The 25259-nt window shown below is 46.4% G+C and overlaps 3 protein-coding genes and 1 long non-coding RNA gene across 6 annotated transcripts; 3 read left to right on the plus strand and 1 right to left on the minus strand.

Annotated features, from left to right (window-relative positions):
• Positions 1 to 203: 203 nt before the first annotated feature.
• On the plus strand, positions 204 to 10757 carry hip1ra (huntingtin interacting protein 1 related a). Its single transcript, XM_086135982.1, has 33 exons — positions 204 to 598; positions 712 to 775; positions 1453 to 1595; positions 1798 to 1854; positions 1941 to 2021; positions 2395 to 2471; positions 2555 to 2616; positions 2797 to 2937; positions 3174 to 3231; positions 3315 to 3390; positions 3527 to 3649; positions 3813 to 3935; positions 4310 to 4493; positions 4591 to 4679; positions 5029 to 5145; positions 5217 to 5318; positions 5726 to 5908; positions 6420 to 6530; positions 6612 to 6806; positions 6985 to 7132; positions 7485 to 7571; positions 7841 to 7948; positions 8066 to 8202; positions 8350 to 8460; positions 8578 to 8636; positions 8730 to 8760; positions 8845 to 8907; positions 9049 to 9149; positions 9223 to 9328; positions 9435 to 9558; positions 9624 to 9685; positions 9804 to 10346; positions 10428 to 10757. The coding sequence occupies exons 1-33, from the start codon at positions 518 to 520 to the stop codon at positions 10467 to 10469; spliced, it is 3789 nt and encodes a 1262-aa protein (XP_085992108.1). The 5' UTR covers positions 204 to 517; the 3' UTR covers positions 10470 to 10757.
• A 1179-nt stretch (positions 10758 to 11936) lies between these two features.
• rilpl1 (Rab interacting lysosomal protein-like 1) lies at positions 11937 to 19859 on the plus strand. Of its 3 annotated transcripts, XM_086134977.1 has the most exons (9): positions 11937 to 12572; positions 13066 to 13213; positions 14282 to 14400; positions 14618 to 14848; positions 15166 to 15327; positions 15652 to 15702; positions 16672 to 16832; positions 16903 to 17001; positions 18627 to 19859. In XM_086134977.1, the coding sequence occupies exons 1-9, from the start codon at positions 12258 to 12260 to the stop codon at positions 18727 to 18729; spliced, it is 1389 nt and encodes a 462-aa protein (XP_085991103.1). In that variant the 5' UTR covers positions 11937 to 12257; the 3' UTR covers positions 18730 to 19859. The 3 variants fall into 3 exon arrangements, with proteins under 3 accessions (XP_085991103.1, XP_085991100.1, XP_085991101.1); XM_086134974.1 differs by lacking the exon at positions 15166 to 15327 and having other exon boundaries at positions 11940 to 12572; XM_086134975.1 differs by lacking the exons at positions 15166 to 15327; positions 15652 to 15702 and having other exon boundaries at positions 11945 to 12572.
• kmt5aa (lysine methyltransferase 5Aa) lies at positions 17172 to 24514 on the minus strand. The gene is made up of 7 exons (XM_086134978.1): positions 24374 to 24514; positions 23624 to 23765; positions 22960 to 23203; positions 22781 to 22868; positions 22191 to 22250; positions 21470 to 21660; positions 17172 to 20684 (listed from the first exon to the last, which is right to left on the minus strand). The coding sequence occupies exons 1-7, from the start codon at positions 24380 to 24382 to the stop codon at positions 20474 to 20476; spliced, it is 945 nt and encodes a 314-aa protein (XP_085991104.1). The 5' UTR covers positions 24383 to 24514; the 3' UTR covers positions 17172 to 20473.
• LOC147191338 (uncharacterized) lies at positions 21840 to 24865 on the plus strand. The gene is made up of 2 exons (XR_015103505.1): positions 21840 to 22270; positions 22990 to 24865. It is a non-coding gene; the product is annotated as an uncharacterized LOC147191338 (long non-coding RNA).
• The last annotated feature ends 394 nt before the right edge of the window (positions 24866 to 25259 follow it).

Here is a 25259-nt window from a genome sequence, read left to right on the forward strand (position 1 = left end):
TAAGAGAACCTCAAAAAGAAAGTGAGTGTGTGTGTGTATACTGCATGTGAGAATTTGATTGACAGAATGAGTGGGCATGTGTGAATGAGTGAGTGAGTCTGTATGAAGGAGTGAACGTGTTAAGAGTGTGCGAGTGTCGTGAAACCTGTCTTGCAAGGTTCACACTGGTTTCCTTGTATTGTCATACCAGTTACACCGCCTTCACTTCATTTCGCCACTGCCTGGCCACTGATTTATACACACACATCATTTTTGTGATTTTAATCGATGACATTTTTCGTGGGGGTTTTTTTCTTCTTTTTTTAAGACACAAAAGACGCTCTTCACTGGGCTTTTTTTTTTTGCAATTGAAAGGGATGTTAACCGAGGAGTAGACTCAAAAGCTTTTTGTGCTGGATTTGACACAAGCTCCGATTGGATTAAAAGCCATTTAACGGACTACGGTTTTATTGTTATTGGACGTGCCTGTTTACAGCTGAGACAAGTGGATTAAATTTTGCTTGACAAGAGCGGCGAGATGAGCAAAACCAAGAACAAAAGCGAGAACAAGACAGAAAAGGCCCTGGCGGCGGAGAAGGAGCAGTTTGGAAAGCAACAGGTTAATCATACGCATTTACAAATGAGCAAAGTCAAATGGATATTTGTGCGTTCAATGTCATTATGTAGCGTACCAAGCCAAGTCTGTATCAAAGTTGTTTGTGTGTGTTTCAGCTGCAATACATCAGCAAGTGCCTGACCTCAGCTGAAGCACCTCCCAAATCGAAATATGTGCGCAATATCCTTTTTATTGGCGTTCGCAACCTGGACCCAATTCTGTGACCGCAACGTAAATCCACATTGTGAGCGCCATTGTCTCGGTTTTCTTGTCATCATCCCGCGCTAGCTTTTGTGGTGGCACCGGCACTAATTCTAGGACCAGACGCAGTCCGGCACCAAATGCCGTATCACAAGCCGGAGAACTATTCTTTGAACCAGAACCAGTATCAACCCAGTTCTAGCACCGGAGTCAGATCCCTCACTGAAAAGAATTAAACAATGTGAGCCCCATTTTGGGGGTCATGTCTAGGTTCAGCTCTTCCCTTTGCCATCAGTATTAACTCAAGAGTGTTCACACCCTGAGTTTGATGCTGCTGACTCCAATGTCAATGGGGACGCGACACTGGACCCTAGCTGGTCTCGAGTCGGCTGCAGGTTGCCGCGGGTGATCGGTTGTCGTGATCGGCAATGAAAGAGTCTTGGGCTCCCTCTTGCAAGTACCAATCAAGAGGCCAGTGGCAGCATTCTGGACCAACTGGAAACGCTCAATGGAGGCTGGTCTGACTCCATAGGAAAGTGCAGTATGACTTCCCCGTGATTATGACTTTGGCGTCTTGTTTGTTTTGTTCGATTTTTTTTTCTAGAAAGTTGCAGATTTGTGGCGTTTTTTAGTATTTCCTTTGACAGCAATTGAAGACATCCTTCTTGGCAGTCACAAGGAGGGCGGGGCGACTACCATGTGGTCGTACATCCTCAACCTGCCGCTGTCCAGCAACGCCATCATTAGCTGGAAGTTCTGCTACCTGCTGCACAAAGTGCTGAGGGACGGACATCGTAACGTAAGGGCCTGTCAACATTTCGAGGGGGCGGTCGGTGTCTTCCCAAGGGTTTCCGATCATATCCGATCTTTTAATTTGGTGTTTTTTGTTTGATTGGCACACCATACACCCCTCCGTACCGGAGCCAAGCACTTTCAAAAGAAACGATGCAACCCGCAACAGAGCTGTTCATCAACAATGTCCTCACTTGTCCTTTCGCCAGGCTGTAAGGGACTCGCACAAATACTGCCGCAACGTGAAAGACATGGGCGCGTTGTGGGTGCGTGAGTGGCCGTCGTTTGATGATGACGATGATGATGATGATGTTGTATCATGGATTATATCGGCACGTTGTGGCTCTTCCAGGGAAACCTGCACGACCGCTACGGCCACATCGTCGCCTTATCGGCAAAATTTCTCTGCCACAAAATGGAGTTTCACGACCAGGTAAATCCATGTCTGTGTGTGTGTGTGTGTGTGTGTGTGTCCAAAAACACACACAATAAGTTTACATTGGGCGACACAGTGGGCGACTTGTTAGCTTGTTGTGTTCGATTCCGGCGAGTTTGTATGTTCCCCTAATGCCTCCATAATCTATGTGTGCCAATAAAATAAAATAATAATAATAATAATAATTTAAAAAATCAACCTCTACCCCAATTCTTGTATCAAATTGAATTCAAATGCATTCAGTTAGTTGAACTTAGTGAATTGTATTCATGGACACCTGTGATTTTAGCTTGTCGTCTTATTTATGATTTCAAGTTTGTTCAATGATTCAAAGTCATTTCATTCATTTGTGTTCAATTCCATTGGAAAGCACAAAGTCATTCCCGGCAACCTGGAGGCCTCCGACGAGACTTTGGAGCGAGAAGCCGGAAGCGACATGAACAGAGTGTGAGCGCTGTCACAAATGTGTGTCGTTCTTTTTGTTGGCCTTATTGCTGAGTTGCTACGATGAGTGTTTGGATTGACCGCAGGCTGGATATGACTCAGGAGCTGTTGGAATACTTGGAGGCCGGGCTCAAGATGGCCGAGACTGGTTCGTTGATGTCTATTACATGCAGTCAAGCCCCGGGTGTCGTGGAGGATGTATTTCAGACCCGCGCACAATTGTCAACAATCGGCAATACAAAAATAAACACGCGCTTAAAAATCTGCCTGAATACGCACGCGTGGGCCAGGATTTTAGAAGGACTGTAATTTGGTCTGGTCTTGTCAGTCCTGCGTCAGCTGGAGACCAACGGAGCCAAACCCAACACGCCGGCGGGTCAGTGCCGCCTCATCCCTCTGATCCCGCTCATCCCCGACTGCGGTTTCCTGTACCACTTCTGCGTCCGCCTCCTCTTCAAGCTCCACAGCCGTGAGTGACGGGCTGAATTCTTTGTATAATGTTTTGGAGGGCGCGACTGAGCCAAAATGGCCGCTACTAACCAAAACAGCGGATTTTTTCAGGCATGGCTCTTTTGTTGGTCTTATCATGATGGACAGTGTTAAACAATGTTCAATTTTAAACAACCAAAAAAAAAAAAAACATCAATCACTGTGCTTTGCATGCTCATCCACGTTACCACTAGCCTAATGTTGTGCGCCTTGTAGGGATTGCGGCGGATGTTCTTCTTGGCCACAGGGAGCGTTTCCGGGAGCTATTCAACAGGTGCTGAATAATCAATACTGGTCCATAAACATACAGATGCTACAGTCGATGTTCGATGCTCTATCTCATGTCTTTTTTGCCAGCCTCAAGCATTTCTTCAACAAAGCCAGAGAAATCGAGTTCTTCAAAACCATCATCCAGATCCCGGAACTCCCAAATGTGCGTAACTTTGCTAGTCTTTCAACAGTCTTTTCCCTAATTTCAGTGTGCTGTGTTTTCTTTTGGATAACATGAATTTTTACGTTGATTTTCTTGTTTCTGATTTTTTTTTCTCTTCTTTATGACCCCTTTATAGGAACCTCCGAACTTCCTGCGTGCCGCCGCCTTGGCCGAGTACAAGAGGCCAGTGGTGGTGATTGAAAATGAGGAGCGCTATGATGACATCGAGCCACAACCCGACTTACGGGATTCCCAGCAGGTCTGTTTTCAAATGTAGAGACTAAACTCAGCATAAGAATAATACTCAGACTACAGATACCTAAAATAATAATAATAAAACAAAAGACAAGTACAAAATAATTGACCACCACAAGCTAACCTGTGCTAACATGCTATATTTGTCAATGTTTGTCTCCCGGTAGTATTACCTGCTGAATCAGATGGGCATGCCTGACGCAGACCAAAAGGAGCACTACAATGAGAATGAGAGCCTGAAGAGAGAACTGGACGTCCTAAAACCAGAACTTCAACTCATCAAATCTGAGGTACGCCGTAGTCGGAAACCTCGCGGATTTCTTCGAAACAACAAAAAACAGCATGGCCCGAAATGGGAACCTTGAGGTACACCACGCTCCAACATGCGACATGCCCTGGGAAGACCCACACGGGCATGGGGAGAACATGCGAACTCCACACAGGTTGACCGGAGCTCGGAAACAAACTTTGAACCTCTGTACAGTGAGGCGGACAACATGCTAACTGGTCAAGCGCCGTGCCGCTGAAAAAAATAATTGATCTAAATATATGTAGTCAATGTTAAAAACATTTAAAGAATATGATATAATACTGTAAAGAGTTCATATATAAGTCTTAAAATAAAGTAAAACCCAACCAAATCTAAATACATCCTAAAATTTAGGCTCAGCGGTGTGTGACGGAGCTCCGGGCTCAAATTAACCACCTTGAGGCGGAGGTGGAGGAGCACCGCACCCACAAGCAGATGGCGCAGGTGGAAAACGAGCACCTGCGCGTGGAGGTGGAGGCGCTGCGCCATGCCAACGTGGCCAACGTGGGCGCTCAGATCGGATTCAAGGAGGCCGACGGTAAACGAGGCGCAATAAACTCTCGTTGATTTTTTTTCGTTTTGTGTGTTTTGCTTTAATCCCGTTCAATCGTGGTTAACTTTCCTTCACCCGACAGGCCGCGCACAGGCGGCCGAACTTCGATTCACTCAACTCAAAGAGAAACACGCCGAACTGGTCACCAGTCACGCTGATCTCATGAAGAAGGTACGGTAAATCCCCCCGCACCCCCCCCCCCCACACACATATTCGTAGATTACAATTCTCAAAATGACCTTTTTGCAAAAGAAACCCCCACCGTCTGCCCCGTCAAAATAGCAAAGTAATACAGATTGGTGTCAAGGAATGATGTTGATTTTTCACTTTTTATGTGAGTTTTTTATGTGGGTTGTTTGGAGAAATTACGGAGAGTCTTGGCCATGTGCATGTACACGTGCACTTCTGGTGCATTATGTCAATAAATCAATGTGTGACACCGGTTGCTTATATCTGGTCGTGGAATGCCGCGTCGCAAAGTCGTGACAATAACCCGTCTTTCCGGGTTCCGGGTGTGTAGAACGCGGACACTACCAAACAGCTGGCCCACACAAAACAAGACCAGGAGGACATGTGGAGGACCAAACAGAAACTGGAGAGCGAGCTGGAAAACCTGCGTCGGGAGAAAAGCAACTTGGTGAGATCTCGCAGGCTCACGCGCACCAACGGCAAAGCATTAACGTTTGCGTGATGGCTTTACTCCGTCAGATTCACCTGCAGCAGAATGAGGCGGACCGCCTGAATAAAGAACTCCTGGAGCAAAGAGCTGAGTTAGCGCTCCTTCGCAGCACCCTGGAAAGCAAGGAGATGGTAAGATGTTAGTGTAGCATCAACTTTTGACATTTGAATTGCGTGGTTAGCATTGGTGGCTCAGCTTGCTACGCTTGTTAGCGCCACAGCTAGTGGCCCCTGTTTGTGGCAGATCATTTCAGTCGTCCTCGGACCCGACGAAGAAGGTTCCTGTTGGCTTTTATTATGAATATCTAGAGCCCACGTTTCTCAAAGCAGAAGGAAATAAATTCCATCATTGCTCAGCCACCACGATAGATAGTAACTCGGCCTTATCTCACTATCATAAAATTCCCCGATGAATGCATCAGCCCGCATCCATCTGGGTACATTTTTACACGACAAAAATTGAATAACCCCCCACCCACACCCCCATCGGGGCCTATTGCCAGCTTGGTTAGCATGATAGAATGTCCCCCGTCCCCCAGGAGGGCTCCCGGGCCAGCGGCAGCCTGGCCGCTCTGCAGGCGGAGCGCGACGCGCTGCTGCGCTCGGCCCAGCAGCGCGACCTCGATTTGTCGTCACTGAGGCAGCAGCAAAGCACCGCCGACCTGGAGAGGGATCGCCTGAGCCGTGAGCTGGAGACGCTCAGGGCGCAGCTGCAGCAGCAGGTAAGAAGACGAAGAAGAGTGGAGAGGGTGGAGAAGGTAGGAGAGGGCAAAGGTCATAGAAAGAACGGATGAGAGGATGAGGTGGTTTTGGACATCTTATTTTCCAGTCAGGGGATTTCCCGAGGAGTCCGGACTCATCCATCCGCTGCTGACCGTAATGCTCTGTGGAGCGGCTAAATGCCTGACCGACGTGGCAGCGCGGTCTTCAAACATTAACGCTGGTCCCAGAATACAAGGGGCGGCCCACTTGTTGTCGACTGAAAATGACATCGCGGTGCCTAAGGGCTTGGTCATGTGACCTTCACAAGCCGGGGCCCGAGGCACTGCGATGACATTTTCGGGCGACGGCAAGTGGCGGTACTTTAGCGCTTCATTTCTTCAAAGTGTTGAAGAGGAGAAAGATAGGAATCGAGAAAAGTACAATCCCAAGCGGGCGAGTTAGTTAGGAGAAGGTGGGAAAGTGGGAAAAGGGAGGAGACACTTGACGCCCACAGCGGTCTGTGTGCCACAGCTGAACATCAACGCCCAGCAAAAACTGGAGATTGACAGGCTGCGTCGCGAGCTGGACACCACGCGGGCCGAGCTGGCGCGCGTCACCGGCAGCCTGCAGAGCAAAGAGCTGGTACGGTTCATAACTCAAATGGCGTTCGAGTCCGCCTTTCGCCGCGGGAGCACTCTTGACAAACTCGCTCGCTGTTTCCAGAGCGGCTCGCAACTGAGCAGCACGCTGGCGGGCCTGCAGGCGGAGAGGGAGACGCTGCTGCGCTCGGTGCGGGAGCAGGAGGCCGAGCTGAGCTCGCTCCGGCAGCAGGCGCAGCTACAGCAGAGCTCTCTGGAGCAGGAACGCCAGCGCAGCAACATGGAACTGGGGACCCTGCACGCCCAGCTGCAGCAGCAGGTGCCGAGCGCCGTTTGCCGTCCGCGCGGACTTATTAATAGACTTTGTTTTCGATTGAGACTCGAACATTAAGACCCGAGACGCGTGACTTGATCCACCCCCTGGCGTTCGCCACGCAAGCCGCTTTGCGCTTCCCCGGCGCCTTCGGATGGCTGACTTTGCGCGTGTGTGCGAGCAGGCCAATCGCGAAGGCGAGCTGGCTCACAAGCTGCAGGAGGAGCAGTTCTGTCTGCTGCAGTGCGCCGTGGTGGAGGCGGAGGGCATCATCCTGGACGCCCTGGCCAAACTGGACGATCCCATCCACGTGCGCTGCATCTGCTCGCCTGGTACGTGCACATATACGAAAAGAAACACTGAAGCAGTCAGTGTGGAGCTTGCGAAGCAACAAAGGCGAGTGAACTGTCCTCATTGCATCCAAAGCATCAATTTTTTTTTTTTTTTATGGCCGCACTTTGACCTTCTCGGGCATCGATTTGACCAGAGCTACACAGGTTGCCCCCGGAATCATCATCCGTGTCTCTGTGATCATCTGCGCTCACTTTTACCAGATTGCGCGTACGCTGAAATGCTAGTGCAAAGTACTTGCGAAATGTTTCAAAAGGATTTTGTTCAATTGATTGAAAAAGGAAAATTCCTGAATCCATCGTGCTTCTCTTTTCTGCTACTTCTGTCTGTCAGATTATTTGGTGAATCGCGCTGAGACCACTTTGGTGTCGGTGGACAAAATGCAGCAGAGCCATGTCATCTACCTGGCAAACAGGAATGGTTAGTTTGGGATCTGAGTGTGTGTGTGTGTGTGTGTGTGTGTGTGCTGTTGGGAGGTTGCTTGTTTTATTTTTTTAAGTTGGGTGCTTCTTGTTTTTTGTTGGGTTGTTAGTCGTTTTATGTCATTGGTTTGTTGATTTTTTTTTTTTTTTTTGGGGGGGGGGGGTGCGGGGTTGCCTTGTTGGTTGTTATTTTTGTTGTGTTGTTATTTGTTACTGGTCACCAACGTTGCGGCTTTTGGTCGGCAACGACGACGTCATTGTTCCCAGACGCCAGCAGCCTGCTCCGGGCGGTCACTCAGTTCTCCCACTTGGCCGCCGACACCATCGTGAACGGCGGCGCCACGTCGCACTCGGCCCCCACCGACCAGGCCGATCGTGAGTCCCCCGAAACGTGAACGCCATACGTGGCCTTGGCACGCTTCTGCGTCAGCAACCGAATGGAGTTTCTTGCTGGGGAAAAAAACCAAACGGTTTGCGTGTTGTGTGGTGCAGGTTTGACCGACAGCTGTCGGGACTGCGCCAATAACTGCCTTCACTTCTTGAAGGACTTAAAACTGCAGGCCAGCTTGCAGAGAGCCGACTCCACCGCCATACGCTACGCCGTACAGCGCATCCTCGCCTTGGGGCAGGTGGGCGATTCGAAGCGTTCCGCCGTCGTTCAGGACTTTTCCCACAGTTCCACTGTTTCCATGAAAACCCAAAAAAAAGAAAAAACCCCATGGGAATGACTGGAGCCCCCTTTCAAATAGGTAGATGACAATTCTCTGCGTCAATAGGAGCTGCGTCCCAAGGGGCAGGACGTCCTTAAAGAGGAGCTGGGCAACATGGTGGACAAGGAGATGCTCGCCACCTCCACCGCCATTGAAGAAGCTGTCCTGCGTATGGACGTAAGTCTTTGTGAGACTTGTCTGCTCCTAAGACACGCCTACCAAATTAATATCTCGCTGACTGAGAAGTGGGCTGAATTTGGAATCATTCGGATGATGCTTTGTGTGTGTTTGTAGGAGATTTTGTCCCAGGCCAGAAGGGACACAAGTGGCCTGAAGCTGGAAGTCAACCAGAGGTGAGATCACCGCAACAGTCATCGCTATTTTATATTTGTTTTTTTTTTTTGTTTGTATTTCACCTTGACTGAAACCTTTGTGTCCCCTCGCAGCATCCTGGGCTCCTGCTCCGACCTCATGAAGGTACCGGTAGTCATCGGCGAGGCTCCGATCTGACGTTGACAAAATGTCAATCCGTGTGGTGAATGTGTTGCGCTGTGTCTGCAGGCCGTCCACATGCTGGTGACGGCCGCCACAGATCTCCAGAAGGACATCGTGGAAGGAGGCAGGGTGAGTGGAATGCATTGCTCCGTAACCGTTTTCGGATTGAAATTTCTTCGTACGTGGTTATCACGGAGGTCAATTATTCACAGCCGGTCCCTCTCCCGCTGCGCATCAAATCAATATTCTGGCTTTGTTGTTTTCCTGCAGGGAGCAGCTTCTGTCACGGAATTCTACGCCAAAAACTCCCGCTGGACAGAGGGTCTGATCTCGGCCTCCAAAGCGGTGGGCTGGGGCGCCACGCAGATGCTGTGAGTCTCTCGATTCCAAATTAGCCCGGCGTGATTTCCGAGCGGATGACAAACCGCTCGTCTTTATCTCCAGAGGGTCCGCCGACCGCGTTGTGACCGACAACGGGACGTACGAGGAGCTCATCGCATGCTCCCACGAGATCGCCGCCAGCACCGCCCAGCTGGTCGCCGCCTCGAAGGTGCCCCCCCCCACCCCCCACCCCCCGCCGCGGCTTCACCCTTTGAAAGCTCGGCGAGCGCTAGCGGGCTAACGTGTGCGTCGCTAACACGACCGTCCTCTCGCAGGTGAAGGCGGAGCGCGGCAACAGGAAGCTGTCCACGTTGCAGCAGGCCTCGCGCCACGTCAACGACATGGCCGCCGTGGTGGTCACCTCGACGAAGCACGGACAGCAGCAAATCTCGGAGCAGGGTGAGAAGCCGTGTTACGTTCTACCGGATTGTTACGGCTTTGATTGATCTTTCGCGTCCTCGCAGGAGTGATGGACTTCTCCGGAATGTCACTCATCAAGTTGAAAAAAGAGGAAATGGAGGCTCAGGTGAGTTCTTCATCATACGGTAAACCGTCCGGCTGCGGGTTCATTTCATCGTGTTCATATTTGGGCATTGTTCTTGATGGATATTGGCTGAAATGAACTCTGGCGCTTTGGTTCCCAGGTGCGGGTGCTGCAGCTGGAAAGTCAGCTGGATCAGGAGCGCGTCCGCCTGGGCGAGCTGAGGAAGCGCCACTACGACTTGAGCCCCCCGCAGGACGGCGACATTCTGGACGGTGACGAGAGCTTCCCCCCGCCGCCCCCGCCCACTTTACTGGACGCCGCCTCCTTCCCTCCACCCGAACCTGCCGCCGTTCCCGCATTTGCGTCCACGAACCCCTTTGCGCCTGCCGCATCGCAATCCTTCGTGCAGCCTCAGTCCTACGCGCCGCCGCAGTCATTCTCACCATCTCCGGCTTACGCGCCATCGCAACCTTACATGTCATCGCAACCTTACGCATCTTCCCAAGCGTACGCCCCAATCCCTGGCCAGAATTACCTGAAAAGTCAGTCCTACTCCAGCTCCCAAACCTCTTCGCCGGCACCTAGCCACTCCCAGCGCTTGCCGCAGTCCCAGAGCACCGACTCCAAGAGCGCGGAATCCGGAAAACTCAACATGAGGAAACCAAGCATCTTCTCCAAATCGGGGAACCTGTTCAAGAACGCGGTAAGAGACCAACAGTTCGCTTCAGTCTGTGTGCTTTGGAAGCAAGAGGATGGTTTGCATGTTTTGTAATTTCCATTGCAGTTCAGACGAGGGGAAGCGGGAAGCGGGACCGGGGAGTCTTGAGGCCCGGCCAGAAGCGGGGCTCGCGGATCGCGGAGATGGAACAGTTTGATCTCGTTTATGTCTGCCAACATCTTTCCGTTCCAAAGTGATCAAAAGAAGCACGGAAACTCTTTCGCCATCGAGTGTTTGGGTGTCGGAACTCGTCTGAGAGCTAACGCTAACTTGGACCCATACTGAGACGGTTTTCTTCACTGTTAATATCCATCAAATTCCTGCACGTTTTCTGTCCGACTCTTTTCTGTGTTTTGATGGAATTCTGAAGCTTGATTAAATGCCTGAGAAAGCCAATCGTTTCTTTGAATTGCCGCTCAACGTTTGTGTGCTAACTGTCACAAGCGAAAATGAGCAAAAGTTTCCAAAACGTCGCTTTGACTAAAAATGTACAAATTGATTTACAGTAGTCGTGTTATGCTAATACAGTTGTCATTTTTATGAGAATGAAGTGATCATGTCACAAGAATAAACTTGTAATGTTACCATAATATTCGTATACGAAAATGAAGATGCACTTCTGCACAAAGAGTCGTAGGGTTACGAAAAGGGGGAAAAAATAGTCTTAATAGTTGAAGAATCAAGTCGTAATGTTACCAGAATAAATTTAGAACCTTTTAGATTACGGTCATAATCACAGATGAAGTTGTAATATTATGAGATTATACGGATAATTTTATAATCAAATTACACTTTGAGATTAATGTTGTCATTTTACAAGAACAACCGCTCATTTATGTGACTGAATGTGTCGTCGAATTCTAGTGGATCCCAGTATTCAAGAAGGGAAATATGAATCACTTCACCCCGCAGCCCAAAATATGCTGCCAGCTGCCTCACGTGTTATTTTGGTTCAGTGAGCTCACACAGTGGAATGTGCACACTATTCAGCAAGTTGGGCCGGAGTTAAATCCTTCACAATAAAATCGACAACGACACTGTGGCATCCTTCAAACACAAACAGAAATGCCACGTCTTTCAGAAATAATTACAAAAAATAAAAAGAACAAAATCCCAATAAAACTATCAGGAATGCTTAAACCTTCAAAATAAAATGTCATATTATGCTGCATCATGAAGAATGCTGCATCCTAATCATTGTTATGATTATAATTATTAATATCGTCATTATTATTATTATTATTATTAAAGGGCAATTTTAGTAAGATGAATGTGTCATCCAGTTCGGTTTTATTTTATGCACCAATAACATTCACATTTTTGAAAAAAATTTCTTCGTTCTAACGGATGGAGCGTCCTTGTTATGATCTAATTTGAATGAGCATCAATCCCGTCTAGTATTAATTTGATGGACAAAGCATTCCTTTTACGTTTTAATTTGAAGGGCGTGCATGCATTCCTGTTTGTTTATTCAGAAGGATGCTGTTTTCCTGTTAATTGATTGTGAAGGATGTGGAGTTCCCGTTTATTCGGAAAGACGAAGCATTCCCTGGGTTTTTACTTGGAGGGAGACACGATGCCCTGTTTCTGCTCTCTTGTTTTGAAAGGAAAGCGGAAAAGAAGCTCACAAGATGGCGGCTAACTTTGCCCCATGTCAACGCGACGGAGGAGAGAGGACAAGCGGACAACGGCCGATTTTACGCTGAACAAATGACTTTTAAGGTCTTCCTTTACGACTACATAATGGACGCACGGTAGCCTGGTACTTTTAGGTGGCGTTTTACAGCTTACCGGTGTAAGTCAGAGGACGTGTTGTGTCGCGGAGGAAGGGAAGGGAGGAGGTTTGTGTCACACAGCGGGAAGAAGAGAAAACAAACACAAAAAAAAGACGAAGTCATGGAAGGCCACCGATACATCCCGGAGGACCGCGGCGGTTCGGCCCTGGAAAAGAACCCGGCCGACCTGACAGTGATGGACGTGTACGACATCGCCGCGGCGGTGGGCCACGAGTTCGAGCGGATCATCGACCAGTACGGCTGCGAGGCTCTGTCCCGCCTCATGCCCAAGGTGGTGAGGGTACTGGAGATCCTCGAGGTGATGGTGAGCCGCCACAGCATCGGCGGGCCAGAAGCAGACGAGCTGCGCCTGGAGCTGGACAAACTCAGGCTGGAGAGAACCGAGAGGCTGGAGAAGGAGAGGAAGCACAGGAAGGTACACACCCACCTCCGCAGCATCATATCGGCATGAAGCTTCCTGGCTTTCATCCCCAAAGTGGAGTGGTTGTCTGTGCCATAACAAGATTTTTGGTTTGAAATTTGATTTCATCCCAGTTTAAGTTCGACAAAAGTAGTGCTTGTGACATCTATAGGAATTTTAAGCCTTTTGAATGTGCACTCAATTTCCTATCCTTAGTAGAGGAACGCTGTACTGAAACTTAGATCCGTTTCTTAGATTGTGCAGGTGTTCCCAAAGTTGTGGCTGCCAACCATTGGCATTTACTTCACTGTTTCCCTGGGAAACCTCTATTGTTCGAGTTGGCGTGTTTTTCGACCAACTTCAGTTTTCCCCTGCTTATAAAGTATGGTATATCAACTGAATGTAGAATAGGAAGGGCCCTAGGATTGAACCTTGGAGAACACCAGAAGGCACACCGTTGCTAAATTTGATTTATTATTATTATTTTTTTGATTGAATTGTGATGCAGGAGCTGGAGCTGGTCGAGGACGTGTGGCGAGGTGAGGCTCAGGATCTACTCTGCCAAATCGCTCAGCTGCAAGAGGAGAACAAGAGTCTTCTGGACAATGTGTCCCTGCGAGACTCTGCGAGTGACGACGACCTGCAGAGGACCGATGGTGAGAGTGTGTGCGCAGCCTTCAGAAATACAGAAAAGTACAAAAACTCAACTCATTGATATGCCACAGTATGTGGTCAGTATTTTATATTTGTCAACTGGTCACTCCTTGTAATGTTTTGATATTTATTTTATTGACATTTGTTCAATTTAACGGCTGTTGACCTTGAAAGGGAAAAAAAATGCACTGCTTTCAGAAGGTTTGATTTTCACAGCACTCCTCAGGTCAAATAACATCAATTCCTGATGACATTTCCTCTATTTTTCTTATTGTGAACATTTCCCAAAAACAAGAAAAAGACCATTTTTAGAAAGTGTGTCATTTTTTTCAGGAAGTTAAAAGTGACTATTTCGCGATGTTTTTTTCAGGATCATTTGATATTTGTCACTCGCCGATTGATTCTCCAAATTTGTTGAATTTTTTTCAACATTTCTTTTTATATTTTAGATTTGACCACTTTTGGGTGGATTCCTGGTTATTTTTTACCTCAACTATTTCTATTGAAGAAAGAAAGCAAAGTACAAAGATGTTTTTGGTTTGCACGCGCGCACAAAGGGTGCCTTCTCTTTGCCGCTTGTACACAGAAGCCAGAGTCAGGCTTGAGCGCGCACACACTAGCCTCAGTGTCCACACATACTTGCTACACGCGCGCTTCCTGCACGGCATTCTCGACATGCTTTCAAATGATTTTGGTGTGATAAACTCAACCACGGCTGAGATCTTGATTGACTGATTGACATCCAGTATTTTCATATAAGGCCTTAGGAAAGGCCTTTTGTCAGCTCCAAGAATGATTGGGGGCAAATGCATTGTCAGCATGCCAGCCTTAAAACCAGAACAAAAAGTGTCCGTCCAGTTATCAAGATTGCCGGCTATTTCATCAACCCAGTCAAATTCATTTGGACCTTTTCCTCTTTGTATTCCAGTACATTTCAGCATTCGTACCTCTTTCCTTCAGGGCTTGAATCAGGAGTTTGACTTTTACCCGAGTCTGTTTTTCACACAAGTATCTGTGCTCAAACTTAGGTGTAGTTGACTAAGTCGTCTGGCTGCCTGTGTTTGTCGTAGGCATGAGCGAGCGTGAGCGTCAGGTGATGAAGAAGCTGAAGGAGGTAGTGGACAAGCAACGGGACGAGATCCGGGCCAAAGACCGCGAGCTCACGCTCAGGAGCGAAGACATCGAGGCGGTAAGCCTGTCCAACAATCAAGTCGCCTCATTGAGAAAACTTTATTGATTTATCACACGGCTGAAGCCAATTATCATAATTTTTTTTTTTTTTTACACAATAGACACCCAAACCAAGTTAAAAAAAAAAAAACATCACCATTTTTGTTTTCATTTCAAATTGTCGTTTTACATGCGGACGACAAATATGGCGGTGACTGCAACGTTCCTCGTTGCAGCTTCAGCAGCAGCAGTCCCGCCTCATGAAGATAAACCACGATCTGCGCCACAAGATCTCGGCGGTGGAGGCTCAGGGCAAGGCGCTGATTGAGCAGAGGGTGGAGCTGGAGGCCGGCGCGCAGACCCGCGGCCAAGAAGTGGGAGCCCTGCGACAGGAAGTGGCGCGCTTGCGGGAGCGGCTAAAGGGTGACATCCGGGAAGCTCCGCCCCAGCCCCCCTCGCCGGCCGAGGTAATACGCACCTTCTTGACACCGATTCCACAATGCTCTTTGGTTGATTTCAAAAATACAATCATAACATTTGGAATTGATGCCTCTCGATTCGGCAATCAAAGAAATCAATGCCTCCATTTAAGGCACGGGGGCCGTATTTCTTCGAATGAAACAATTTATGGAAATGAGGATAGCCATATATTTATTCCGTATGAATTTGAAGAACTACGGTCGGTGTATGTATGTTGTATTTCCTCAAATGAAGGCTTCGTGCTTAGATTGCGAGCTTCGCGGTCTTGTAGCAAATGATGCTCGGTTGTTGATCTCGGTCATAGGCAAATGCACACAACTGTCATTCACTCGCCAATCTCCTGAACCAGCGTGAAGCGTCAGCTGTGGTGGGGGCGGAGGGTTGGTTGGAGTCCTCCACCCCCCCGCCGCCGCCCGGCTCGCTCTGGCCTGACGAGGACGAGGAGGACGAGGCAGCCTTGCTCTGGGTAAAGCGCACTGACCGCTAACGCTGGGGTGGTGATCAGTGACTGCATGGCGTGCAACTAACTCTCATGCGGGGGCCAGCGTGTCACGGCGCTGTCGCACTCGGCTGGGTTCTGTGTGAAATTTCAAGGCGCTTTTGACTCGGTTGATGCCGTTTGCCCGGATCTGTGTGCGAAAGAAACAAATACACTGATTTCCTCAAGTAAACGCCTCAGCTCAAATATAACCAGTCACATAGCCCCACTTAAAACGTTTAGAAGTGCATCTCGACATCAAACTGATGTGGAAGGCAAACAATGAGGCGTGCTTTGTTGGTGTGCCACCAGGAGGCCATGTGCGATGACGACATGCCTGCTGTGTACCAATATTTCACCAAGGTATCCTCACTTTCTGTCTCAACTGTGGAAAGCCGTTTGAGCATTTATTTAATTTTCTTGAGAATCCATCTCAAGGTGGATTTACTCTCTTTGTCCCCACGAGCGAGTGAAGCCCACCCAATTCTATTGTCAATTTTTGAAACAGTGCTGAGGTTGACCTCTTTGGAATTGTACGCGATTCATTTATTTATTTGTTTAATCTTACGTCACTGACAAAACTTTCATGGAAGGCATAGATATCCATTCAAGAATGTGGTGTACCGCAGGGATCACGTTTAGGTCCTGCCCTGTTTAATTTGAATATGTAGAACGGTGTCTTCACTAGTAACAATTTATTCACGACTGTTTCCCTTTGGTGTATTGGTAGTTGTGTGCGTTTGACTTGTTGTGCACCACTTACCGTGAGTTGGACCGTAACTTCAGTGTTTTATGTAGTGAACCCCCCCCCCCCCCCATTTGTTTACAATTTACCTGAAGCTTGTTGCGAGTTTGTGGTGGCTGTTGCTAACGTAATATTTGAAACTCTTCATCAACTTTGTGCATGACCAATATTCCTGCGATACAACCCAAAGTAAGCACTACTTCCATAGTTGTAGAGTACTCGTAGCATGCAGATGTCAACGAATGCACTCTTGCCTCAACAGTGACATGTTGTTGTCCTTCGAGTATTCAGGAATATCGTACAGTATTGGAAGGTAGTGGGGGTGGGGGGGGACACAGTTGTTCTACATATACTTGTACAAACTAAACATGGTAGGGCCTAAAATGGATCCCTGCAGCACACCACGTTAATCCATGGATTTCTGAGGAGCATTTACTGGATCGAAGCTCAATAAATACTAAAAGTAGTGTGCTTAACTGTATTATGAGGAAGGACAAAGAGCGTACAAATACATGGATCTTGAGCTGCCTATGAATGATATGGAATGAATATTTAAACAGCTTTCCGTACCCGCTCTCTTCTCTCAGGAGGCGCTGTGCCAGGAGGACACGACCACGGAGCTCCCGGACTTCAAGGACCCCAACCGGGCCCGGTTCACCCTGCAGGAGTTGCGGGACGTCCTGCACGAGCGCAATGAGCTCAAAGCCAAAGTCTTCTTGCTGCAGGAGGAGCTAGCCTACTACAAAAGGTCAGCGGATAAAGATGTCAATTCCATTCCCATTCATAAGATGGCACTAAAATGGCCAATGCCCCTCTAGCGACGAAACGGAAGAAGACACGGCCGCTCCTAGCCCCGAGCCCGAATCCAGGACGCGATCGCGCTTTGCTGTGCAGCCAGAGTCTGGGATCAAACGCCTGTATGTTGTCCACACACACACACACACACACACACACACGCGCTCACAGCCCCACAAACACTCTCACATGAGCGCATACGTAATAATAATAACACAGACGCAACAGGCTCACACACTTACTCAGACTCACTCACGCAACAGCAACGGACTGAAAATAATTACATAAAATATACATAAATACAACAAAATATATTTACAATGTAGTGTACAAAATATACAAATACATCAACAATTACATGGCCAAGTAAGATGCTTAAAATACAGAACAACTGTTTATATGGCGCATTCCTTTGCAGCTGTAACAAAGCACTTTACACAGAAGCTAACATAACAACAATACAACAAGCAAAGAAAGTGAAAACTGAATTAAAACACAAGTTCATGATACTGACACACATACGGGAGACACCAGGAAACAATAGAACAGTGTCAATCTCCTGTTGGGTCGAAAGCCAAGGACTAAAGATGCGTCTTTAAACGAGGTTTGAAAATGGACAGGAGGGGCCTTGCCGAACATTTAACGGAAGGTCATTCCAGAGGCAAAGACCGGCATTGTGCAATTTGTGGTCACTTTTGTCAAGGTGAAGGCTTTGACAAGGTCCTTGTTCCCCCCCGCCTCCCCTCCTCTCTGTGACAGGATCTTCACGGCTTTCATGCCCATGGTGGCGGCTGGTTTGATCCGAGGCGATCCCACTTTACAGCCTGCCCGAGGCTTTGCGGCGCTCGTATGACCCCATTTGTTATTTTTCCCACTCTAACCTCCTTTTAATTCCCGACAAATCCCAGTCAGATAGCTTAACGATGGCAATGGTGTGGTTTGACACTAAAAACTAATCGAATGTGTCCACAGAGATGTTTTCAAAAAATCTCGGGCAAAATCCCTTCGAAGAGTTTGTCAAGGAAATGACTCCAAAATGTGCAAACCAAAATTGCGGACTTTTCAAGCATGGTTTTCCAAAAACTCGTGACGGACATGCCGACCGAACTACAGGTTCTGAAGTGAAACTTGCTCTGACCTCATTGAACGTCTTATTTCATCGTGAGTGGTCAAACGTTGCCCACACCAAAAAAATACAAATTGTTGGTCATCTCACGTCGCCAATCTCTCTCAATTACAGGACTCAAATTTGGTCGTAATCGTTTGCCCTCCAAGATGCTGGGAATTCTCTGGCGGGAGCTTAAAATCCTGACTTCAAACCAAAACGGTTGACCTCCTGGGTCTTTTCGAGCATGGCAGTCCACTCGTGAACAAGTTGGCTACCGGATGTCATGTTGCCAAGTGACACATTTGAAACAGACTTTAGTGGCTGAAGTTTCTCCCGAATCTGGGCCACCTTGGAAAAGGCGAAATTACCCGAAAACGTCCTCTTTGATTGGCGGTCTCTTGACACTTTTCTATTGGTCTCCTCGTGGTAGACGCGTTGACCGAATTTTGCAAAATTGAAACTGGCTTTGGGCACCTCATTCTTTTTACAATTCTGGTGAGCGGGCCTCAGCCAAAATGGCCACTTTGAACCAAAATGGCAGACTTCCTGTCCGTTTTCAGGCATGGGACTTTTTGGTGGGTCTACTCATGATAAACACCCAATTTCACGTGACACGGAGTTCTTTCTTTGTGTTCTCAGGTTTAATTTGTTTTCCCGTGACAAGCAGCGGAGTTGGCAGCGTGGCAACGCGCATGACGACGCGTTCACCGAACAAGCGCAGGAGGCCTTACCGCACGTTTAGCTGTCACCTCTGAGACCCAACCCCGCCCCCTTCAAACAAAGGTCGTTATTATTTATGCGTGTTTCCCATGGGCCCGATCCCTTCAAGCATAACTGTGACATACGGTGCGCAAATGAGGCATTATTTTACACGTACGGCTCTTGAAAGACTGAAAAAGGGGACCTACAGCCAATCATAGCATTTTCTGGGAAACAAATTAAGGTGGGTTCATAGTAGAGGTTTGCCAGTTCAAGCCCTGGAATGGACTCCAAAATGGCTGCTTCAAACCAGACTGTCCCGAAGTCTGCTTCCATTTCGGCCGGGGGTCCTTGAGACTTTCTGGTGCATGCTGTTGTTGTAGACATTCTCAATTTGATATTCATTGGTGGTTTTGGGGGCTAATTGAAAACACAAAACATGAGTCTCCCTGAAGGACCGCTAGAAATGTCTCAAATGGCCACTTCGACCCAAAAATGCTTGGCTGTACGTCTTTGTGGGCGCCGTGTCGAAAAATGTTCCCCACCTCTAAACTGAAGGGAAACTATACATACAACTGATATTAACACTAACAAACGTACACAAGAAAGAATTTGGAACGCTGTGTGACTCATCAATATGGCCTTGTTTATAACTTTGTAACTTATTTTCCGTTTTTATTAACTGTTTTGCGTAGCCCGACATCAGCTTTGTGACGGAAACGTGTTTTTTTTTTTTTTTTAGATATTAACTGCACACATAATATGGGCTGACTGGACAACCAAGTCCTGTTTTTAGTGTACTGATTACTTGTCATCTATGCAGAAGAAAAAGATATATTATTTTTTAATGATGGGGGGGGCAGACAAGTGAAGTGTTAGTTGCATTGACAGCTTTATTCCTTAAGACCAGCATTAAGATTTATTGGATGATGTAGCACCTACGATGATGATGGCTATTATTGCAATAAGTCAATGCAATACATATATATATATATATATATATATATACTGTATATAGAAAAACAAAACATTTTAAAGAGAGCCACATGATGCTAACGAGATGCTCGTTTCTTCTGAAATTCAATAATATATTGAATATGTTGGTGTGAGCTGTTCTATTTTTACACAACCCTTCAGCTGCATATAAAAAAAATAAAACTACTTTCTAGACTATGTCGGAGTAGCGGTTCAATCGGCACAGGGTTATAATGAGTAGAAGCTAAGAAACAATTTCAGCATTACGACGAATCCTTTTTCAATATTACAGGCTGAATTTTCTTTAACGGTCATTTCATGACATTGATGCTTTCCCGGTTGTACAATTGCTTTATTTTATTTTCAGTGTGGCCCCGAATGTAAACTGTAACACTGCCCCGGCTAGTTAAGTAAAAAAAAAAAAAAAGCAATTTTAGCTAAAACCAAACAGCAATATGTTTGACATTCATCAAAGTGTAAAAAAAAAAAAAAAAAAAAGGGAAAAAAGACAAGTGCCCTAAATTATTCCATGATACCGTGTGGAGAATATTCTCGTGTGAATTCAATGTCCTTTAAAAACTTGTGCCTTAATTAGGGTGAAAATTGTATAAAACTGCACCTACCTGTAGAAGCATGCCCAAGTGCGTCATCTCCAGAAAATGTCCAAATTAAAAAAATTAAATAAAAAAAGGACCAGAATGTGCTGCTCCCAAAAAATTAGGGATATTGGGTAAAATTTCATCCATCACCCAAAACACCCAATGTGACCTTCTGGGGGTAGTGTTTCAAAGTAAAAGAGGTTCTCCTCAGGGTTAGTGTTTGAGCCACGGGTGCGCGGCGATGGACGCCTTGCTACGGTCGCCGTAGTCGTAGAGCAGCTCCTCGCCCTCGTCGATGTCCCGCGACGCCACCAGGATGAGATGCGGTGCGCCGTCCACGTCGTGCAGTTTGGTTTGCAGGTTGCCGCTCTTGCTGTGATTGATCAGACGCCCCAGACGATTGGTCTCTTTGGTGGCGTCCACGCTGGATGTGACGCAAACATTGCGTAAGTAGTCACGTGATCCCCCCCCCCCCCCAAAAGTAATTGCATGTGAATGCTGAAGAGGTGATCTCAAATTGAAATGCTGCGGGATTAAGTCTTGTTGAATGAACAAAGTGAAATGGGGAAAAGGTTGGAACGTGACGAATGGCTCTGTCGATATCCAGAGCGAGCTGAACATTTTGAAATTGGAATAGTTTGAATCGGATCAGAAATGTGGATGGTAAAGATGTTAAATATCTGCATTTATTTGAGAAAAAAACCCCGTTGCAGTCTGGACACTTGTCGTAAGTACTTCATTAAGTGACGTGAACGTTTTGAGGTTGAAATGCTTAGAACAGTTGACACACGTGGAGGGCGGATGTCAATTTTTCTGCCATGGGGCAGTCCACAAAAAAAAAAAAAAAAAAATGGGAATCTGCAGAATGTGATGAAAAGTTTGGTCGATGTTCTGAATGAGCTGCACATTTTGAAGTTGGAATGGCTTGTGTGTCCATGTGAAAGGTGGACGTAAATATTCCTGTACTGATTTGGGAATGGAAAAAGTGGACTCTTGAAAAATGTCACAATAGCAGACAATAAAAATAGTTCCTGAGTTGTCCTGAATGCGATGAATGGTTTTATAGGCTGTCATGGTTTGAATAGATTCTGAAATATGTTAGGATTCGTTAAATGTGGAAAATCGCGTCATTTGTTTCAATGGAATTTCTCCCGTGGGAAAAGTGCACATTTCTGCTCTTCAGCATTGACATAGTGAGTGAGCGTGTACCAGTATGCTTTGCAGAGGTACTGAAAGTAGTACATGTAGCAGCCCGTCTCTGGGTTTTGGGCATACTCCGCCTCGCGCTTTTTGGCGTCTGCCATCTCCAAGAGATCACCGTGGTACTCCACCACATACTCGCCTTTGCGGAAGCCACGTGCGGCAAACACCGCTCGGCCCTTTCCCTCCATGTGCCGCACCTTCAAAATAACATTTTTGTTTTTTACATGATGTGTTTACATCGCTTCGAAATGTGATATCCGGATCAGATCCGGATTAAACCTTGCCTTTGCGTCCATCCCCCCGCACATTACAGGATACAAAAAGTATTTTCGGCAGTTAATCCTTTTGTGGACTTTCACTAATTTAAAACACGTACACATTTAGATCTGACCTGGATTCATTTTTGTTGTACATGTTCTACTGTTACTACACTAATTTGCGTTTTTTTTTTCTTCTAATTGCATCAGCCATGCCTGGAATTTGATCAAAATTGCAAATGCTGACCAATCTGGATCAAACCAGATGCGACCCATGTTATGATCTCACTCTTCATACTGTCTGTGTCATTAAGTAATCATTGTGGCTTCCCACCAGTGTTGACAGTGCAGACAAATGCGCAGTCAAGATCTGATGCGAATTAACTTTCAAAGATTTCACTAATTGTATCTTTTTTTTTTTTTCCTGGCATGTTCAAGGTGTTGGGAGTCAAAGTAGGAAAGGTCCGTACCTGCATTCCTTCCTCGATGCCGTTTGTGATGAGGTGGTCGATGAGGTTCTTCTCTTCGCACTGGACACAAAAGGGAGCAAGTTAGTGCATCGTTGGTAGCATTAATGTGACTGAACATTATTACCTCCTGGTAGAATTTTTAAAAGACATCACATGGAAGATCGTTTGAGAAAGCAAAAAATGACAAACATTTACATTGCTTTTTGATTTGCAATCGGGATCCGATCTAGAGTAGATTCGACTGATTTGACATTTTTTAATCATTTTACAAGACTAATTTGATGATCTGGAATTGATCCAGCCTTTATTTTTTTCCCCACGCACCCTAAAAAGATGATTGACGTTATCAGTCTTAATTTCATCAATGTGCAGATTCTTTAATGAGTGCAAATTAAATTGTGGATTCAACTTATTTGACATTTTTTAAGAATTGGAGTATTTTGTATGATTTTTTTTCCCCCTTAATTTTATCCTATTTGTAATTACATCAATGTATGAATTTACACCCAAATTTAAATATTTTACTAAGATGCAATCTGGATCAGAACTGGATGAAACTGAATTTGAGAAAACTAAAGGTTTCAAGTTACCTTGAGCTCCGTTTTACTTTTTCGTGAGCTGCGCCTTATTGGAAAGAAGTCAGTAACTTTTCGGTTCTGGGAGGTTTTTCCTTGGGCGCTGTTTGGGGACAGGAGAAGGAGGGGGGGCGACGGATGAGCCACGCACTAAATCAACATGAGGTGATTAATAGTGACAAAAACCAGCGCACGGTTTGGACATGACTCTCTTCTTCTGATAGCGGCGGGACACGGCCGTCCTTCGGTTGCTGCTGTGCAAAGGAGCCGGAGGCCTGTCGGGAGCCAACTGCGGGGGCCGCTCTGTGGCAGGCTGAAGGCGACGTTGAAACGGTAGAGGTGATGTGCATTCGTCTGACCAGCAAGAGGTAGGCTGCCTTGCTGCATCCGAAGAGTTGCAATCTTCCGTCATCGAGCCGATGCCGTTTGCCATCCGGCCTGGTGGGAAGGGAAACAAATCTGTCAGAAGTTTCAATGATTGAGGTGTTTCACGTCCACAGTGTTTTTCCTCCATATCAAATGTAGAGGTGGCCACCTGATTGGTATTAAATTGTGACGAGTTGCTTTGTACTACAAAAGTTACACCGTACCTTGCAATCGAAAATGATTTTTCATAAATAATATGAACAACAGTGAAGTCAGAATGACTCCTGTAACAACTATGATAAAAATGTATTTTTTTTAGTTGCGTGCATAAGCTGTAAAGGTTACAAAAAAAGCCAGCGGGGGACGTAGCATACAAAGTATCAAACCGGGACGTAGCATACAAAGTATCAAACCCGTACCCACCCTGCCTCACTTTGAGCCATGAAAAACCCTGGTCCACCTTTCCCTAAACTGCTGCAACCAGATATGTACCTTCTCCCAGCCTCTGGACATCATTAGTCTGACAACACAGGGAAGGGCATCTTCCCTGCTGCGCCATCTTGTCATCGCGGACCGGAGACGTGGACTGCGGGCAACTTGAAACGGTGACACATTGTGGACAGCATATGATTTCCTGTGGGAGCAGAGGCGAGAGTCACATCCTGACAACTCCTCTTGTGCGTATAATGGATTTGCATTTGATTGGTTTGTCATTTCTGTTCAATTTAAGAAAAAATAATTCAAAGCATGTGTGCTATCAGGAGAAATCAAGCCAATCCAAGAATGAAGTTAAAAAATAGATAAGTGGTGAAGCACACTACTATGCCACATTCAATATGGAAGCGCCATTTACGGACGAGTTTACGTGTGCTGGAGGCGGAACCACGCCCACACCCAGTTTCCTTTAAATGTTCAGTCAAACTACAAGGCGACATGCCTGATGTGAAGGGTCAATAAACCAACAAAAAGAAAACGAAGCGACTATGTAGTTAAAGCTGTTCTAGGGTTTAAAATTGTTAACCCAGCTGTTTTTAACTTTAATAAACGTCACGACAATTCATAGCAAGCTTTAACCACCATTAGTTGCCCCTTTTCGTTTTGGCTAGCCAATAAATATGATACAATTCCAAACGTTTCCAACTTTGGGGTATAGAATTAAACTCTAGAAATTCACATTTGGTCATTTTATTTGTTCCTCTTCTGGGAAGCTGGGACATTGTGTCAAAAATGTCTCCAACTTACCCCGTTCATATCCGACCAGTGGTTCCACGCACAGCTCTCTCCTACCACCCCCGTCCTTGCGAAGATCAAAACACCAGGTCCAAAGACACTAAACCCTCTGTCGTCTTCAGCTTTACGCGGCTCAAACCAAAGCTGCGTCCAAGGCTGCTACGGCGAGTTCGCCATTTTTCCCTCATGTATCGTAACAGCGGCGAGAGGGGGGAAATGTCGCCCCCCACGTAGCACGTACTGTACTGTAATAATAAAATAACGACGGTACGTATTATCGTTTTGATTTAATAATATTTAAAGTTTTGAGTGTAGCTATCTTACTGTGCACCTTTTCTTAAATGTGTGACTACTAGTGTGCATTTATAAAAGTTTGACATGAGCTGGAGAACCAGAACCGCCCGGCGAAGAAATCAGTGTTGTCACTTCCGCTTTCGAACCAACCACTTGATAACATATTTAAAAGAAACGAGTTTAATGCAAACAATAAAAACATAGTAACGACTTAAGTTTCCTCGTGTTTTTGTATTTTACAAAATATTTTTTGCAGGTGCATTTCCAGCAACCCGCGAAGTTAGCTTCGTCACTTTCGCTTCTGAGAAACGCTTTCTGAAAACCACAACTGGAATTTGGATGCCACTTTGCCGTTCAAAAGGACGTTGTCAATCACACCTTCTTGACGTGTATTTTTATTCTATTTCTTGTTTTTTCCCCCTTTTTATTTTCAAACATTTGCTGTAACACCCGAATTACCACTTTGACAATCATCTATAACAAAAGAGGGGGGGGGGGCGGAAAGAGACACCGAAAAATCCAATCTCTAAAAAACAGTATGTCACTTCCTCTTATGGTATCGCCACGAGTCACAATTCTTAAGTAATTCACTACATGGTTAAAA

This window comes from Hippocampus guttulatus, chromosome 17 (assembly GCF_054856545.1).
Source record: "Hippocampus guttulatus isolate MCC_2025c chromosome 17, RoL_Hgut_1.0, whole genome shotgun sequence".
Taxonomy (NCBI): domain Eukaryota; kingdom Metazoa; phylum Chordata; class Actinopteri; order Syngnathiformes; family Syngnathidae; genus Hippocampus; species Hippocampus guttulatus.